A 19,067-nucleotide genomic window follows, 5' to 3' on the forward strand; every position below is an offset into this window, starting at 1 on the left:
GTATAAACACCATAGACTATGTAGAATGAATATGTTTTCATATAGTTTTAATGCCTTTCAAGTTTCATATACTCTAATTTGTTACTGTTTCTCTGGAACTGTTAAAACTGAGAGTATTTATTTTTAACAAAGAAAACTCTGTTTTATTGAATCTCAGAAATTCTTCTGAATGGCTTGCTGTTCTTACAATTATTACATTGCCCACTCACATACATACACATTTATGAAGCCAACTCTATAATAGAAGACCACATAGAGAAGCCAAACTCTACATCTGATGGGCCAAAATGTAGAAAGATGACAGAAATGCTGTTGTATCAGCAGTACAAAAACTTACATCACAATTTCATGAATATGATTCAATTATGGAGGTTCCATGGAAAATGAATTTGTGAAAAGGAAAGAACTAGTCACAACCTACTTTCTCACAATTTATTCTTTATTGCCAATGAAGTCATTCTTCTGGTTAATCATGTCAGATGTAAGATGCTGTAATATATTTCTGAGGTTTACAATAACAATATAACCTTTCAAACCACTGAGTTGATTTTATCATCAGTTGACACAAAGGTTTACAGATGGTCATTACATAATTCCTTTAGATAGAAGCAGTAGAAAATTTTAACAGAGTATTCATAACAAACTGTTCATTTCCTCTTTCATGTGTTTAATGTATGATATGAACTCCAAAAAATGAATTAACAATATCTATAATTATTTCCAAATAAAATATGACATTGATTTTATACAACTAAATCGTTCTTGGTTTTCTCCCTATTTTGCATGTCTCAACTTGCCTTCCCAATTCTAATATTTATTTGACTTAAAATAATGCAGCTGTCTTTAGCATGGTGTACTTAAGTACCTGTTTTCCCTAAAAGTCCATAAACTCCCTGAAGTAAGAGACCATTTCTTTTACCTTTGTAATCTCCTTTTCTGGTATAATATCTAGCATGTTAAATCTGCTCAATGTGCATTTGTTAAACTGAATTAACAAAAGATCATGTACTCAGAGGTGTAATTATCCAATAAGTAGATAACATTACAGAGATGAGATAAAATGGAATGAAAACGAGTCTTAATAAAGAAGACATTTAACTAGAAATAAGTATGTCAGTAGAATTATGGCAACAGGAGAGACAACATCTTAGGATTTGCACAGGAAAAGACTTGTTAACTAAATGCCTAATGGCACCTAAACACTAACATGCAGGTCACAGGAATGATAAATAGAAATGGGTAAATTCAGTGTATAATGAATACAGTGAGCTTTGTGTCAGATATTTGAACTGCTTTGTCTAGTCATAACAAAGATGAAAATTGATAAACACAAAAGAAATGTTGAAAAAGAGAACTATAGTTTTTCTAGAGCCAAGATTCAAAACTGGTTTTTGTAAGTATTTTTTATTTTAATTGGTGACCATTCATTCACTCATTCATTCAATATACAAATATTTATTAAGAATCTACATTTGATAATGTAGTGGTAAGCTTGTAGTTTTCAGTCTGGCGATACAAAATAAATAAACATAGGCATAAATGGATAATTATAAACTGAGATAAATACCATAAAGTACAATCTGCTCTTAATATCCAGAGAAGATTAGTTCTAGAACCTCCCTTAGATACTCCAATCTGTAAATACTCAATACCCTTATATAAAATGGAATAGTGTTTTTATGTAACCTACTCACCTTCTCTTATATACTTTATATCTTCTCTAGATTACTTATAATACTTAATACAATGTAAATGCTATGCAGATAGTTATTATACTGTATTGTTAGGGAATAAAATCAAGAGGAAAAAGTCTGTACATGTTCAGACTTTTCATTCCTAGTTTTTTAAAATTTTTTTATTTTTATCTGCAGCTGGTTGAATCTATGGTTGCAGAAGACACAAAGGACAAATTATATAATAATTTAGATCTAAAGGGATCTATGACAGAAAAACTGTCATGATCTAGAGCTCATGTTCCATGAGCAGAAACATTTGAGATGTCATCTGAAAGATGAATAGTAGTTACATGGGCAAAAATGAGAAAAGGTCATTCCAGAGAGAAATCATGAGCCGGGAGGAAGCACTGCATGTTTATCAAAGAACTGGAAGATGGCCAATATGTCTGTGGCAAGGAGTCAGGTAGAAAATAAGTGCAAGATGAAGTTGGAAAGGAGTCAGGTGACAAAATGCACACAAATTTATGACCCCTATTCCTGAGAACTTGTGTTATTATCTTATGGTTGTCACTGGAGAGATAGAGCAGTGATCAAGTTATTGTTTCATATCACTCAAATCACAAGATAAAAAGAGACAAACTCTTATAATTATCCAGACAAGAGCAATATCACTTACCCAGAATCTCATATCCAGTGGAATTCAAGAGCCTGACATTAATAACTCTAGAGTGTATGTTAGCATCATGACATTGTGATGACATTGTCAGGGCCACTTGTCACCAGTTCAAGACCATAATTTCTCAGATATACAACCATTATTTGACTTGAAGTGAATGAATAAACAATTTTGAAAGAAAGAGATCTATTACTGAAATCCTTGACCCGAGTCCTGACTAAGGGATTCCAACAGACCAGATTTGGTCACCAGCCACTTGAGAGTCAAATCAGAGACAAGTCGTGGGAAGGCAAGAAAGGAATTTATTATTCATGTGACCACACTGAAAGAAACAAGGAGACAAGTGTCCTAAGCCCTGTCTTTGGGGTTCAGATAAGAACTTGGAATTTATATAGAACAAGGACAAATGGGACAAGAACTATGCATAGTCAAACAGTCTTGGTCAAACTGTGATCTGGTTGATCATTACCCCAAGTGAGGTTCTACAAAGTTCTGCAGGCTGAAGGGAAAATAGTTACAAATTATTTGAGGGTCAATTCCATTCCCGTCATGAGATGATGGCTCCCACTTGGGGGAACAGCCTCCATTCCGTTTATGGAATAATATACCTGTAAGACTGGCTATTCCTGGAATCTTAAAAATATATTAGTTACTCTTGATAACTTAAGCCTTGAAGGGGGAATGAGAGAGGGCCAGTCAACCTTGTATTACCAATTTTTAGATAGACACTCCTTAAGTGATTAACAGTCTTTGTGCAGAGTTGAACAGGAATCTGACCCAAAGTTAAGACAGTACAGCTGCAGGCCCAAGTGAAGAGTCAGTACTTTTAGCAAAAGCAGTACCATTTCATTCCATAAAATAGAGTAAGTCTTCCTATGAGTTTTGTAGAAGAGGTGGGGTTTACAGATGGAAAAAGTCTGGAAAAAGACAGAAACAAAGGACAAGAAGTGGATTGGTCACTTCAGAATTACTTTTCTTATAAAGTAGGGCTAGGGAGACAGAGCAATAGAAAAATAACTGCTTAATTTCAGGTTACTTTTTTGAAAGAACTAAAACAGAAGAAACTTCATTTTCATGCCTCAAAGTGGCCTGTTTGAGAAATTTGATTATTAATCCCTTTCTTGATTTCTCAGAAGGTCAAATTCCACCTTAGTTTTGGTTTTGTGTTGTGGACCTTTAGTATGAGTGACTCCATTTTTATTTTTAGTCTGGTCTTTTGGGGCCTAATGCAAGATCTTAATTCAAAACAATGGCCTCTCATACTTTTTATTTAACAAATGTAAGGCTGAGATCTAAGGAATTTCGACATTTTTAAAATATGATAGAAGAGGTTGAAAATGCAGAGGCTGAGAGATAAGAAGAAAATCAGATTTATAAATTAGGAGTTTCATCCCTAATCATAGCCAGTCTTTAAATTTTCTTGACAATCTCAGGTTCCTTTAGAAGTATATAGGCATAAAAAGGGACAAGCTGCAGCCTGCTTTTGTAAACCAAATTTTACTGAAACACAGCCTTACTATTCATTTATGTATGTATGACTACATGTGTCTAAACTAAAGTAGTTCAGACAGAGACCACATGACCCACAAGCCTATAATATTTATTGTCTGACCCTTCAAGAAAAGTTTACTGACCTCTGATCTAGATTTTAATTATATATACATTTATATGTATATATACATACATAAAGAAAATGCCCCAATAATTGCAAACTTGATATAAATAATGCTCCTAAGATAGTACAATATATAACCTGCACAACTGTACACAGTGGCCTTCTATAAGAGGAAAATGGTGAGTTTCTTTCTTCCTTCTTTTCTCCTTCCCTCTCTCTGTCTTTTCCTATCTCCTCAGAAAAATGAATGAAAAAGCATCTCCTGACCTAAATAATTTTGTTAATATCTTTAACACTGAAAATTGTATTTAAAAGAAAAAGTAGAATGCTATGCTTTTTAAAATTATTTCTTCCTAACCTTGCTTTATAACATCCTTAATAATTAAATACCCCTAGGTACTCTCTTAGTTAAGTCACTTCTTCTTACCTCAAAAGATAGTTAATATTATTCTCAGGTTAACTGGAAACCTCACTCAATCCCCTATTAAATTACTTATGAAAATACAAAATGGCAACAGTCTTGGAAACAAAAGATAAAGAGGACCCTACATCAGCATCTCAGTAGAATTTTTAACCACACAAATTGAGATAACCATATCACAAAAAAAGGTACTAGCAGTGTCCATGGAATGGTATAGTGTTATTTGAAAATTGACTTAAATTAATTGTAAATACATATTGCAAACTATTAAGTCAACTACTATTAGTGAATTCTGCCAAAAACTTAATGAACAAATAATACCAGTTCTTTACAATCTCTCCCAGGAAATAGAAACAGCAGAACACTTCCTAACTCATTCTGAGGACAGAATTACCCTTGTATACCAAAACTATTCAAATACATTACAAGAAAAGAAAACTAGAGACCAATATCACCCATTAACATAGATGTAAAAATCCTCAGCAAAATATTAGCAAATCAAATACAACATCATAGAGTATACATTATGACTGGGTGGGATTTATTCCAGATATACAAAGAAAATCAGTGAAATTACCTTAACAGACTAAAGAAGAAAAAAAGATTTTATAAAGAGATCCAAAAAATCATTTAATAAATTTAATATCCAGTCCTAATAAAAACTCTCAGGAAACAAAATGGAAGGACAATTCCTCAGCTTTATGAAGAACGTATATTCAAAGGAAAAAATAGCCTTTTAGCCAACATGATACTCTATGGTGAGAGGCTAGATGTTTTCCCCCATAGAACAAGGAAATGAGGAAAAGATGACTCTTTTTTTTTAGCTAAAACTCAACATTATATTAGAAGTTCTATCTACTCCAATAATATAAGAAAAGGAAATTTTAAAATTATATATTGTAAAGAAAGAAATAAAACTTTTTCAAAATAATATGCTTTTATGTATTAAAAAAGTTCCTAAAGAACTGATTTAGTTTAAAAACGAAACCTTCCTTGAACTAATAGGTAATTATAATAAAGTTGTAACATGCCAAAGTATAAATTATACAAATACTATCCCACTATACTATATACTGTCCCACTATATACTATCCCACTCCTTGGCTTATACCCAAAGGATTTAAAATCAGCATACTATAGCGACACAGCCACATCAATGTTTATAGCAGCTCAATTCACAATATCTAGACTATGGGATCAATCCAGATGTCCCTCAATAGATGAATGAATAAAGAAAATGTAGTATATATACTCAATGGACTATTACTCAGCTTTAAAGAAAAGTGAAATTCTGGCATTTGCCAGTAAGTGGCTGGAGTTGGCAAATGGTCTTTGAAAGAGGAGCAAAGGCAATTCAGTGAAAAGTCTTTCCAACAAATAATGCAGGGAAAAAAATGTATGGCCATATGCCCAGGGGAAAAAGAGAAAATCTATGTGACCTTTCGTTTAGCACGGAGTTTTTAGATACAATACCAAAAGCATAATCTATGAAAAAAATGGATAAATTGGACTTGTTAACATTAAAAACTTTTCCTCAAAGAACACATTGCTAAAGAATGAAAAGACAAGTCATAGACTAGGAGAAAATATTTGCAAAGCACATATCTGATAAAAAGACTTGTATCCAAAATATAGAGAGATCTCTTAAGTCAAATTTTTTTTTTAAATTAAAAAGTGAACAAAAGATTTGAACATATACTACACCTGAAAATTTACAAAAGTGGCATAGAAGTAAATGAATCATGCTCAAATAATCTCTCATAGGAAATTGCAATAAAAAAATTACATAGCACTGCACACCTGTTAGAATGGTTAAAATTCAAATCCCTGACAATACCAAATGCTGACAGGGTTGTACAGCAACAGGATCTCATAAATTGCTGCTGGAAATATAAAATGGTGCCACCTCTTTTCATGACAGTTTGATAGACCTAAACATACTCCTATCATATGATCCAGTAATCATACTCCTTGCTGTTACTCAAATGAGTGGTCCACTCAAAAACCTACACATGGAATTTTGGGAAGCAACCAATAGACTTATTGGTTATTAGTTGCCATTTTCTGGACCATAAGGCAATAGGATTAGGAAGTGGGGCCTTTAGAGGTGATTAGATGATGAGGGCATTAAGGCTTCCATGACCAGGAATACTGCTCTTAAAAATAGAGATAAAAATCTATTTATAGCTGTGTCATGAAGACACAGCTAGAATGTACCATCTATGAACCAGAAAGTGGAATCTGAGAGATCCAACATGGCGGCCAGCAAGGAAGCAGCGATTTCAATATCTCCACATTAACGGGATCAGAAAGACCCATTGAAACAGCTACATTCTACCTACTGAGGAACTTCTAGCAAAATTCCGTTAAAAGGAGACCTGCCGGGAATTAGTAAGTTTATTAGAAGTGACAGTTTGTCCCACACAAGTAAATCTTGGCCGGCCACGTGGGCGCAGAGGTCCAATCCTGTGGATTGGACCTGCAAACGGCCGGAGGCCCGGAGAGGCAGACGGCCCCAGCCATCCCGGCTCTCCTGGCGGCACCGCTCTCGCTCTGCGAAAGGCCGCCCCGCCCGCCCGGCTCTTACCACGCGGCCGCAGCTACCCAGCTCTACCAGCGGCTCCCGGCGGCCCAGCTCAGCGAGAAGGGCCCCCGCCCGGCTGGCGGACAGCCCCCGCCATCCCTGCTCCCCTGGCAGCCCCGCTCTCGCTCTGCAAACGGCCACCCGCCCGCCCGGCTCTTAGCCACGCGGCCAAAGCTGCCTGGCTCTACAAGTGGCCCCCAGCGGCCAGGGTCCGCGAGAAGGGTCCCCCGCCCTGCCAGCAGACGGCCCCGCCTTCCTGGCTCTTCTGGCGGCCCCGCCCACTCTGCAAACGACCACCCCGCCCGCCCAGCTCTTAGCCACGCAGCCGCAGCTGCCCAGCTCTACAAGAAGCCCCCGGCGGCCCGGCGCAGCAAGAGGTGTCCCCGCCTGGCACGGCAGACGGCCCATGCCCTCCCAGCTCTGCTAACGGCCCTGCCCACCCAGCAAACGGCTCCCCCCCCAAACAACATGAAGGGAATCTAACCAAGCCTTTATGAAATAGCAAACTGGGAACTAAAACCAGAGATTGTGTCAGACCAGAGACAAGCCAGTTCCACCCCTCCCTTCGGACACTCCGGCAAGGAGCCAGGGGCCCACCATAGCAGAGAGGGGAAGTCACCAAAGTTCGGCCAAAGAGATCCCTTCCCAGCGGAATCTACTTTAGCAGGTGTGTGACTCCCACCCACATCAGATACAAACAACCGGGAAACTTCAAAATCTCTCTGTGGGCGTGACCGTAAGGGCCAAAGGACTCTCGACCCCCAACTCCCCCTACTGTCAGTGACGTGGGCGTGACTGCAGGGGCAGAGGGAAGTAGAGAAGACTCCCCGCCCCTAACTCCCCCAACCGCCAACTGAGAGGGCGTGACGGTAGGGGCGGAGGGAAACAGAGGACACTCCAGACCCCCAACTCCTCCTACCGCCAGTGGAGTGATTGTGATTGTAGGGGCTGAGGGAAGCAGAGGGGATCCTCGACCCCCAACTCCCATTACCACCAGGGGCGACACCAATGGTCTTAGCCGCCAGATTCCGAAGGTGTGCCCACCAAAGGGGTCCGGAAAAATTAAATTATTGACTCCCAGACCACAGCTCCACAGCACTGGGGCTTAGATGAATGACAGAGAGAGTGCTCAGTAGTTAGGGAAATAGAGCACTCGGTGGGGCTGAAAGTGTAACCAAATCCTTGGGGAACTGCCTCCGGTGAGCAGGACCTGGCTGGCTGGCAGGAGGAAGGGGAGGAGGGGCCGTAGAAGTGAAACGGCTCTGGACCAACAGGATTGAGAGACTCCCAGGAGCCGCCTTACAGGGATTGCTGTTGACACATTGAGGGCAAAACTCAGCCCGGAGGGCACAGCTTTGCCTATGGGAAGAGAAGAAAATGGATCTCTAAGACCTAATTTTATTTCTTATTTCATTTTATTTTTTTCTCTCCCTTTTCCCTCTCTCTCTCCCCTTCCAAGTTTTATTGTACTTTCCATTCTCCTCTATTCTATCTATCTCCTTCTCCTTCTTTCTTTTCAAGAGCACCTTCCTTCCCCTTCCCCCCAACTTTCATCCCAAGCATTATGTCCTCCGTTTCGTGTAACTGTGTAAATGCAAATACGTGAATGTTTCGAGGCCGTCTATAGTGCTCCTAAATACCTAGCTTCTACCAACACCCTGATCCAATCGACGGCTAGTATCCCCCTTCAGTAGAGCAATCTTCTGAAGTAGCCAAGACATGCTAACCCTTATACCTGCATAGCACCTAACCTAAAGTCCTAAGAACAAAAAACAAACCACTATATGCATACAAAATCCAGAAGTCCTTTATAAATTGAATTAATCAGCTCTAAAGTACAATAAAGCCCAACATCTATAGGCATAATCTCCCACCACAAAGGAGAGACAACAGAGATAAACAAAGCCAAAACAAATGTATAGGAGAAAGCAGTTACAAAGCAGTCAAACAGAGCTGGAAAGTAACGTGAACAACATGAAAAAACAAGGGAAAAAAGGATTACAGATAATGCAGGACAACTTAAATCTACAGGAGGACCTAGAAGCATCAGAAACATGGACAGGGAAAGAAATCAAGGCATACCTAACTCAGATGGAATGGAATTTTAGAGAAGACATGAGACAGCAAATCCAAGAATTGAAAGTATATTTTGAAAACGAACTAAACAAACAAATTCAAACTGCAAAGAACGAGCTTTACCAGGAGATAGAGATCTTAAAAAAAAAACCAAACAGTAATTTTAGAAATGCAAGAAACCATAAACCAGATTAAAAACGCTAACGAGAATATTACAAATAGACTAGATCAAGTGGAAGTCAGAATATCAGATAATGAAGACAAAGTTTATCAACTTGAAAAGAGTATAGTCAACACTGAAAAGATGCTTAAATCTCATGAGCAATCTATCCAAGAGTTATGGGATCTCATCAAAAAACCAAATTTGAGAGTCATTGGGATAGAAGAAGGCACAGAGGTTCAAACCAAACGAATGCACAACCTATTAAATGAAATAATCCTAGAAAACTTCCCAGAGATGAAAGATGGAATGGATTGCCAAATCCTGGAAGCCTACAGGACCCCAAACATCCAAAACTGTAATAGACCAACTCCAAGACATATAATTATGAAGATAGCCAACATACAGAACAAGGAAAGAATATTAAAAGCTACGAGGGAAAGGAGGCAGATTACATTCAGGGGTAAACCAATTAGGTTAATGACTGATTTTTCATCACAGACTTTGAAAGCGAAAAGATCCTGGAACAATGTATTTCAAATGCTGAAAAATAATGGATTCCAACCAAGAATACTGTATCCAGCAAAATTAAGCTTCAGATTTGACAATGAAATTAAAATCTTTCACAATGAACAAAAGCTAAAAGAATTTGCAGCCAGAAAACCAGCACTGCAAAGCATTTTGGGCAAAATTCTACAAGAAGAGGAATGGAAAAATAGTGCCCAAAACCAAGAGCAGGAGGTATCTCAGTAAAGGGGGAGGAAAAAAACCAAAAAGTAAAAACTAGCCAAACTAAAATAAATAAATAAATAAACATGACTGGAAGTACAAATCATATTTTAATTGTAACCTTAAATGTTAATGGACTAAACTCACCAATCAAGAGACACAAGCTAGTAACCTGGATCAAAAAAACAAACCCAACAATATGCTGCCTTCAGGAGACTCATGTGATAGGAAAAGACATCCACAGGCTGAAGGTGAAAGGTTGGGAAAAATCATACCACTCACATGGCCCTCGGAAGCAAGCAAGAGTGGCCATACTCATATCGAATAAAACCAACTTCAAACCTAAGTTAATCAAAAGGGATAAAGAAGGACACTATATCCTGTTAAAAGGAACCATCCACCAACAAGACATAACAATTATCAATTTGTATGCACCAAATAATGGTGCAGCAACGTTCATAAAACAAACTCTCCTCAAGGTCAAGAGTCAAATTGACCACAACAGAATAATTATGGGTGACTTCAACACACCACTCTCACCATTAGACAGATCCTCCAGACAAAAGCTGAATAAAGAAACTATAGAACTCAATGACACAATCAATAACCTAGACTTAACCGACATATATAGAATATATCAACCATCATCAAGTGGATACACGTTCTTCTCAGCAGCACATGGATCTTACTCAAAGATAGATCACATATTATGCCATAGGGCAACTCTTAGTAAATATAAAGGTGTGGAGATAATACCATGCACCATATCTGATCATAATGGAATGAAACTGGAAATCAATGATAAAAGAAGGAAGGAAAAATCCAGCATATCTTGGAAAATAAACAATATGGTACTGAATGATCAATGGGTTACAGAAGACATAAAGGATGAAATCAAAAAATTCTTAGAGATAAACTACAATTCAGACACAACATACCAGAATCTATGGGACACAATGAAAGCAGTTCTAAGAGGGAAATTCATTTCTTGGAGTTCTTTCCTCAAAAAAAGAAAAACCAACAAATAAACGAACTCACACTACATCTCAAAACCCTAGAAAAGGAAGAGCAAAACAACAGCAAATATAGCAGAAGACAAGAAATAATTAAAATCAGAGCGGAAATCAACGAAATCCAAACCAAAAAAAAAAAAACAACCATTGAAAAAATTGATAAAACTAAAAGTTGGTTCTTTGAAAGAATAAATAAGATCGACAGACCCTTAGCCATGCTAACGAAGAGAAGAAGAGAGAAAACTCAAATTACTAACATACAGGATGAAAAAGGCAATATCACAACAGACACTACAGAAATACAGAAGATAATTAGAAAGTATTTTGAAACCCTATATTCTAATAAAATAGAAGACAGTGAAGACATCGATAAATTTCTTAAGTCATATGAGCTGACCAGATTGAGTCAGGAAGACACACACAATTTAAACAGACCAATAACAAAGGAAGAAATAGAAGAAGCCATCAAAAGACTACCAACCGGAGCACGGGTCCTCTCGCAGGAAAACCTATATTCCAATAAAATAGAAGAAAGTGAAGACATCGATAAATTCCTTAAGTCATATGATTTGCCCAGACTGAGCCAGGAGGAAACTCACAACCTAAACAGACCAATATCAATAGATGAAATAGAAGAAGCAATTAAAAAACTTCCAACCAAGAAAAGCCCAGGACCAGATGGGTATACAGCGGAGTTCTACAAAACCTTTAAAGAAGAATTAATACCAATACTTTTCAAGTTATTTCAGGAAATAGAAAAAGAGGGAGCTCTTCCAAATTCATTCTATGAGGCCAACATCACCCTGATTCCGAAACCAGACAAAGACGCCTCAAAGAAAGAAAACTACAGACCAATATCTCTGATGAACCTAGATGCAAAAATCCTCAATAAAATTCTGGCGAATCGGATACAAAGGCATATCAAAAAAATTGTGCACCATGATCAAGTAGGATTCATACCTGGGATGCAAGGATGGTTCAATATACGGAAATCAATAAATGTTATTCACCACATCAATAGGCTTAAAGAGAAGAACCATATGATCATCTCAATAGACACAGAAAAAGCATTTGACAAAGTACAGCATCCCTTTATGTTCAAAACGTTAGAAAAAATAGGGATAACAGGAACTTACCTCGACATTCTAAAAGCTATCTATGCCAAGCCTCAGGCTAGCATCATTCTGAATGGAGAAAAATTGAAGGCATTCCCTCTAAAATCTGGAACAAGACAGGGATGCCCCCTATCACCACTTCTATTCAACATAGTTCTCGAAACACTGGCCAGAGCAATTAGACAAACGAAAGAAATTAAAGGCATAAAAATAGGAAAAGTAGAACTTAAAAAAAAAAACTACTAGAACTAATAAATGAATTCAGTAATGTGGCAGGATATAAAATCAACACACATAAATCAAAGGCATTTCTGTATATCAGCGACAAAACTTCTGAAACGGAAATGAGGAAAAACACTCCATTCACAATATCCTCAAAAAAAATAAAGTACTTGGGAATCAACCTAACAAAAGAGGTGAAGGATCTATACAATGAAAACTACAGAACCCTAAAGAAAGAAATAGAAGAGGATCTTAGAAGATGGAAAAATATACCCTGTTCATGGTTAGGCAGAACTAACATCATCAAAATGGCGATATTACCAAAAGTTCTCTATAGGTTCAATGCAATGCCAATAAAAATCCCAATGGCATTTCTTGTAGAAATAGATAAAGCAATCATGAAATTCATATGGAAAAACAAAAGACCCAGAATAGCAAAAACAATTCTAAGCAGGAAGTGTGAATCAGGTGGTATAGCGATACCAGACTTCAAACTATATTACAGAGCAATAGTAATAAAAACAGCATGGTACTGGTACCAGAACAGGCGGGTGGACCAATGGTACAGAATAGAGGACACAGAGACTAATCCACAAAGCTACAACTATCTTATATTTGATAAAGGAGCTAAAAACATGCAATGGAGAAAGGATAGCATCTTCAACAAATGGTGTTGGGAAAACTGGAAATCCATATGCAACAAAATGAAACTAAATCCCCTCCTCTCGCCACGCACAAAAGTCAACTCAAAGTGGATAAAGGAGCTAGATATCAAATCAGAGACTCTCCGTCTGATAGAAGAAAAAGTTGGCTCCGATCTACAGATTGTGGGGACGGGCTCAAAATTCCTTAATAGGACACCCATAGCACAAGAGTTAACAACTAGAATCAACAAATGGGACTTTCTTAAACTGAAAAGTTTTTTCTCAGCAAGAGAAACAATAAGAGAGGTAAATAGGGAGCCTACATCCTGGGAACAAATTTTTACTCCTCACACTTCAGATAGAGCCCTAATATCCAGAGTATACAAAGAACTCAAAAAATTAGACAATAAGAAAACAAACAACCCAATCAACAATTGGGCCAAGGACATGAACAAACACTTTACAGAGGAGGACATACAAATAATCAACAAGTACATGAAAAAATGGTCACCATCTCTAGCAGTCAAGGAAATGCAAATCAAAACCACCCTAAGATACCACCTCACCCCAGTAAGATTGGCAGCCATGATGAAGTCAAACAACAATGAGTGCTGGCGAGGATGTGGGGAAAAGGGTACTCTTGTACACTGCTGGTGGGACTGCAAACGGGTGCGGCCAATTTGGAAAGCAGTATGGAGATTCCTGGGAAAGCTGGGAATGGAACCACCATTTGACCCAGCTATTGCCCTACTCGGACTATTTCCTGAAGACCTTAAAAGAGCACACTACAGGGATACTGCCACATCGATGTTCATAGCAGCACAATTCACAATTGCTAGACTGTGGAATCAACCCAGATGCCCTTCAATAGATGAATGGATAAAAAAAATGTGGCATTTATATACCATGGAGTATTACGCAGCACTAAAAAATGACAAAATCACGGAATTTGCAGGGAAATGGATGGCACTAGAGCAGATTATGCTTAGTGAAGCTAGCCAATCCCTAAAAAACAAATACCAAATGTCTTCTTTGATATAATGAGAGCAACTAAGAGCAGAACAGTGAGACTGAGCAGGAAGAAAAGAATAGCATTAAACAGAGACATGAGACGGGAGGAAAAGGGAGAAAAAAAAATGGGAAATCACATGGAAATGGAGGGAGACCCTCATTGTTATACAAAATTATATATAAGAGTTTACGAGGGGAATGGGATAACAAACATGGAGGGAAATGAATTTCAATAGATGGGGTAGAGAGAGAAGATGGGAGGGAAGGGGAGGGGGGATATTAGAGGATAGGAAAGGTAGCAGAATACAACAGTCACTAATATGGCAGTATGTAAAAATGTGATGTGTAGCCGATGTGATTCTGCAATCTGTATTTGGGGTAAAAATGGGAGTTCATAACCCAATTGATTCTAATCTATGAAATATGATTTGTCATGAGCTTTGTAATGTTGTGAACATCCAATAAAAAAAAAATTAAAAAAAAATAATTAAAAAAAAAAAAAAAAAAAAAGACTACCAACCAAGAAAACCCCTGGACCGGATGGGTATACAGCAGAGTTTTACAAAACCTTCAAAGAAGAATTAATACCAATACTTTTCAAGCTATTTCAAGAAATAGAAAAAGAAGGAGCTCTTCCAAATTCATTCTATGAGGCCAACATCACCCTGATCCCAAAACCAGACAAAGACACTTCAAAGAAAGAAAACTACAGACCAATATCTCTAATGAACATAGATGCAAAAATCCTCAATAAAATCCTGGCGAATCGAATACAAAAGCATATCAAAAAAATTGTGCACCATGATCAAGTAGGATTCATCCCTGGGATGCAAGGTTGGTTCAATATACGGAAATCAATAAATATTATTCACCACATCAATAGACTTAAAGATAAGAACCATATGATCGTCTCGATAGATACAGAAAAAGCATTTGACACAGTATAGCATCCTTTTATGTTCAAAACACTAGAAAAACTGGGGATAACAGGAACTTACCTCAACATTGTAAAAGCTATATATGCTAAGCCTCAGGCTAGCATCATTCTAAATGGAGAAAAACTGAAGGCATTCCCGCTAAAATCTGGAACAAGACAGGGATGCCCTCTCTCACCACTTCTATTTAATTTGGTCCTTGAAATACTAGCCATAGCAATTAGACAGACAAAAGAAATTAAAGGCATAAAAATAGGAAAAGAAAAACTTAAAATATCACTATTTGCGGACGATATGATCCTATACCTAGATGACCCAAAAGGGTCTACAAAGAACCTACTAGAACTAAGAAATGAATTCAGCAAAGTGGCAGGGTATAAAATCAACACGCATAAATCAAAGGCATTCCTGTATATCAGCAACAAACTTCTGAAATGGAAATGAGGAAAACCACCCCATTCACAATATCCTCAAAAAAAATAAAATACTTGGGAATCAACCTAACAAAAGAGGTGAAAGATTTATACAATGAAAACTACAGAACCCTAAAGAGAGAGATAGAAGAAGATCTTAGAAGATGGAAAAATGTACCCTGTTCATGGATAGGCAGAACCAACATCATCAAAATGGCGATATTACCCAAAGTTCTGTACAGGTTTAATGCGATGCCAATCAAAATCCCAACAGCATTTCTTGTAGAAATAGATAAAGCAATCATGAAATTCATATGGAAAAACAAAAGACCCAGAATAGCAAAAGCAATTCTAAGCAGGAAGTGTGAATCAGGCGGTATAGCAATACCAGATTTCAAACTATATTACAAAGCAATAGTAACAAAATCAGCATGGTACTGGTACCAAAACAGGCAGGTGGACCAATGGTACAGAATAGAGGACACAGAGACCAATCCACAAAATTACAACTTTCTTATATTTGATAAAGGCGCTAAAAGCATGCAATGGAGAAAGGATAGCATCTTCAACAAATGGTGCTGGGAAAACTGGAAATCCATATGCAACAAAATGAAGCTGAACCCCTTTCTCTCGCCATGCACAAAAGTTAAATCAAAATGGATCAAGGAGCTAGATATCAAATCAGAGACTCTGTGTCTGATAGAAGAAAAAGTTGGCTCCAATCTACATATTGTGGGGTTGGGCTCCAAATTCCTTAATAGGACGCCCATAGCCCAAGAGTTATATACAAGAATAAACAAATGGGACTTACTTAAACTAAAAAGTTTTTTCTCAGCAAGAGAAACTATAAGAGAGGTAAACAGGGAACCTACATCCTGGGAACAAATTTTTACTCCTCACACTTCAGATAGAGCCCTAATATCCAGAGTATACAAAGAACTCAAAAAATTAGACAATAAGAAAACAAACAACCCAATCAACAATTGGGCCAAGGACATGAACAAACACTTCACAGAGGAGGACATACAATCAATGAATAAGTATATGAAAAAATGCTCACCATCTCTAACAGTCAGAGAAATGCAAATCAAAACCACCCTAAGATACCATCTCACTCCAGTAAGATTGGCAGCCATTATGAAGTCAAGTAACAATAAGTGCTGGCAAGGATGTGGGGAAAAGGGTACACTTGTACATTGCTGGTGGGACTGCAAATTGGTGCGGCCAATATGGAAAGCAGTATGGAGATTCCTAGGAAAGCTCGGAATGGAACCACCATTTGACCCAGCTATCGCCCTTCTCGGTATATTCCCTGAGGACCTTAAAAGAGCATACTATAGGGATACTGCCACATCAATGATCATAGCAGCACAATTCACAATAGCTAGACTTTGGAATCAACCTAGATGCCCTTCAATAGATGAATGGATTAAAAAAACTCTGGCATTTATACACAATGGAGTATTACACAGCACTAAAAAACGACAAAATCATGGATTTTGCAGGGAAATGGATGGCATTAGAGCAGATAATGCTAAGTGAAGCTAGCCAATCCTTAAAAAGCAAATGCCAAATGTCTTCTTTGATATAAAGAGAGCAACTAAGATCAGAACAGGGAAAAAGAGCATGAGGAAAAGATTAACATTAAACAGAGATGAGTGGGGTGGGAGAAAGGGAGAGAGAAGGGAAAATGTATGGAAATGGAAGGAGACCCTCATTGTTACACAAAATTACATATAAGAGGTTGTGAGGGGAAAGGGGAAAAAAAACAAGGGAGAGAATTAAACAACAGTAGATGGGGTAGAGAGGGAAAATGAGAGGGAAGGGGAGGGGGGATAGTAGGGGATAGGAAAGGTAGCAGAATACAACAGTCATTAATATGGTATTATGTAAAAATGTGGATGTGTAACCGATGTGATTCTGCAACTTGTATTTGGGGTTAAAAATGGGAGTTCATAACCCACTTGAATCAAATGTATGGAAGATGATATGTCATGAGCTTTGTAATGTTTTGAACAACCAATAAAAAAAAGAAAAAGAAAGTGGAATCTCACCAGACACTAAATCTGCTGCTAGCACATTGATAATGGACTTTCCAGCCTCCAGAACTGTGAGGGTTAGTTGTTTTTTATGAGCTATCAGTTTATGTACTTTGTAATAGCAGCCCAAAAGAACTAAGACAACATCCTTCAACAAATGGAGCCAAGCATAGTGGCACACACCTCTAATCCCAGCAACATGGGAAGATGAGACAGAAGGATCACAAGTTCAAAGCTAGCCATAGCAACTCAGCAAGGCCCTCAGCAATTTAGCAAGAACCTGTCCCAAAGTAAAAGATTAAAAAAGGGGTCTGGGGATTTGGCTCAGTAGTTAAGCACCCCGGAGTTTAATCCCTAGTACCCCCCAAAAAGAAGCAATGGTGGATAACAAACACCCATAAAATGGAATATTATTCAGCAAAACAATCTGAAAGGCTACATATCATCTAATTCTAATTTCATGACATTCTAGAAAAAGCAAAACTACACTGTAAAAAAGAAGATCATATATTTGTTTCTTTAAAAATGCCATTTTGTTTGTCACATATTTTCCAGGAATATTAAGTAGATATCCTTTAAGTAAAATAACTTATAAAAGCCTTTAACACATTTGATACTTACTAAGTACTTGATCAATGTTTATTGAATGAATCAATGAATTAGGATTACATGAATGAATAGTACTCCTTTCTTTTTTTTCTTTTAAATCCAAGCATAACTTAATATCATTCTAAAAATGACACAGATGCATCAACTAAAGATATAATTTTGTGTATAAAGAAAGGTAATAAATTGTTGATAACTTAATTATATATGATCAGATGTTATTAATTCCATATTTAGATGCATCTGATTATTGAAGGGAGGACTTTTATTTTAATATCTTAAATTTTGTTTTAATATAGGGACCTCGAGGATTGCAAGGTGATGCTGGACCTCCTGGAGAAATGGGTGTTGAGGTAATTTTTTGTGGTTCTTTCTAGTTCAATTATACCAAATACTTTTTGTAAGATTTTAAGGTAAAGTTAATAAATTCACTATATATTATGAAAAATACTTCTTTACTATTTTCTTTAATATTCAGAAAATAAAACCTAAAATCCCATAAAAAGTAGAAATCATGGTATAAACCTAATTTCATACATATAAAGTTGTCCTCTAACAAGAGCTCATTGAAATGACAACAAAAATAAATAAAACTTTCCCTTTCCTGATTCAGTATTGACTTGGTAGCCATTCAAACTAAGTTCTTTCTCTCTTTTACAGAAACAAGTAATTTGAGGTGACTATATTTAGTATATTTTAAAATAAACCACATTTATTATAATTATAAAATCCAATTAATTTATTTCTGTTACTAACTTTAGTACTGAATAAATTAAACCATTTCCATTCCTTACTCCCTCTCCTTCCCTGCTTCTATGAAGCCACTCTCACTGGGTTTCCCCCTTTACCTTCTCATTAGCCTTTCTCAGTTTTGACAGGAAGTTGCCCTTCCATTTCCATGGCTTAGCAATAATATTATCATAATGACTTTAATTACCAATATTATTTTGGTAGCTCTAATTCACACCTCTCTCCTTAGCACTAGTTATTGATTTCCTGTTGTATCTTTAAATATCCATCTGGACATCTAAAATACATTTCAATTTAAAACATTTAAACCCATCACTTTCCTACTTTTCTTTTTACTTCCATCTCAGTGCCCAATAATTTCAAATTGAGACCCATCCTAGAC

At 37.1% G+C, this 19,067-nt stretch overlaps 1 protein-coding gene across 1 annotated transcript in view; it reads left to right on the forward strand.

Moving 5' to 3' along the window:
* COL24A1 (collagen type XXIV alpha 1 chain) overlaps positions 1-19,067 on the forward strand; it is a 421,320-nt gene that overhangs the window by 275,652 nt on the left and 126,601 nt on the right. Inside the window, exon 35 of the mRNA XM_081305079.1 lies at positions 18,235-18,288. Within this exon, the coding sequence (XP_081161205.1) occupies positions 18,235-18,288 (54 nt within the window). The remainder of the gene's footprint in view (positions 1-18,234; positions 18,289-19,067) is intronic.

The sequence above is a fragment of the Spermophilus citellus genome (assembly GCF_964194105.1).
Source record: "Spermophilus citellus genome assembly, chromosome: 9".
In the NCBI taxonomy this organism is placed as follows: domain Eukaryota; kingdom Metazoa; phylum Chordata; class Mammalia; order Rodentia; family Sciuridae; genus Spermophilus; species Spermophilus citellus.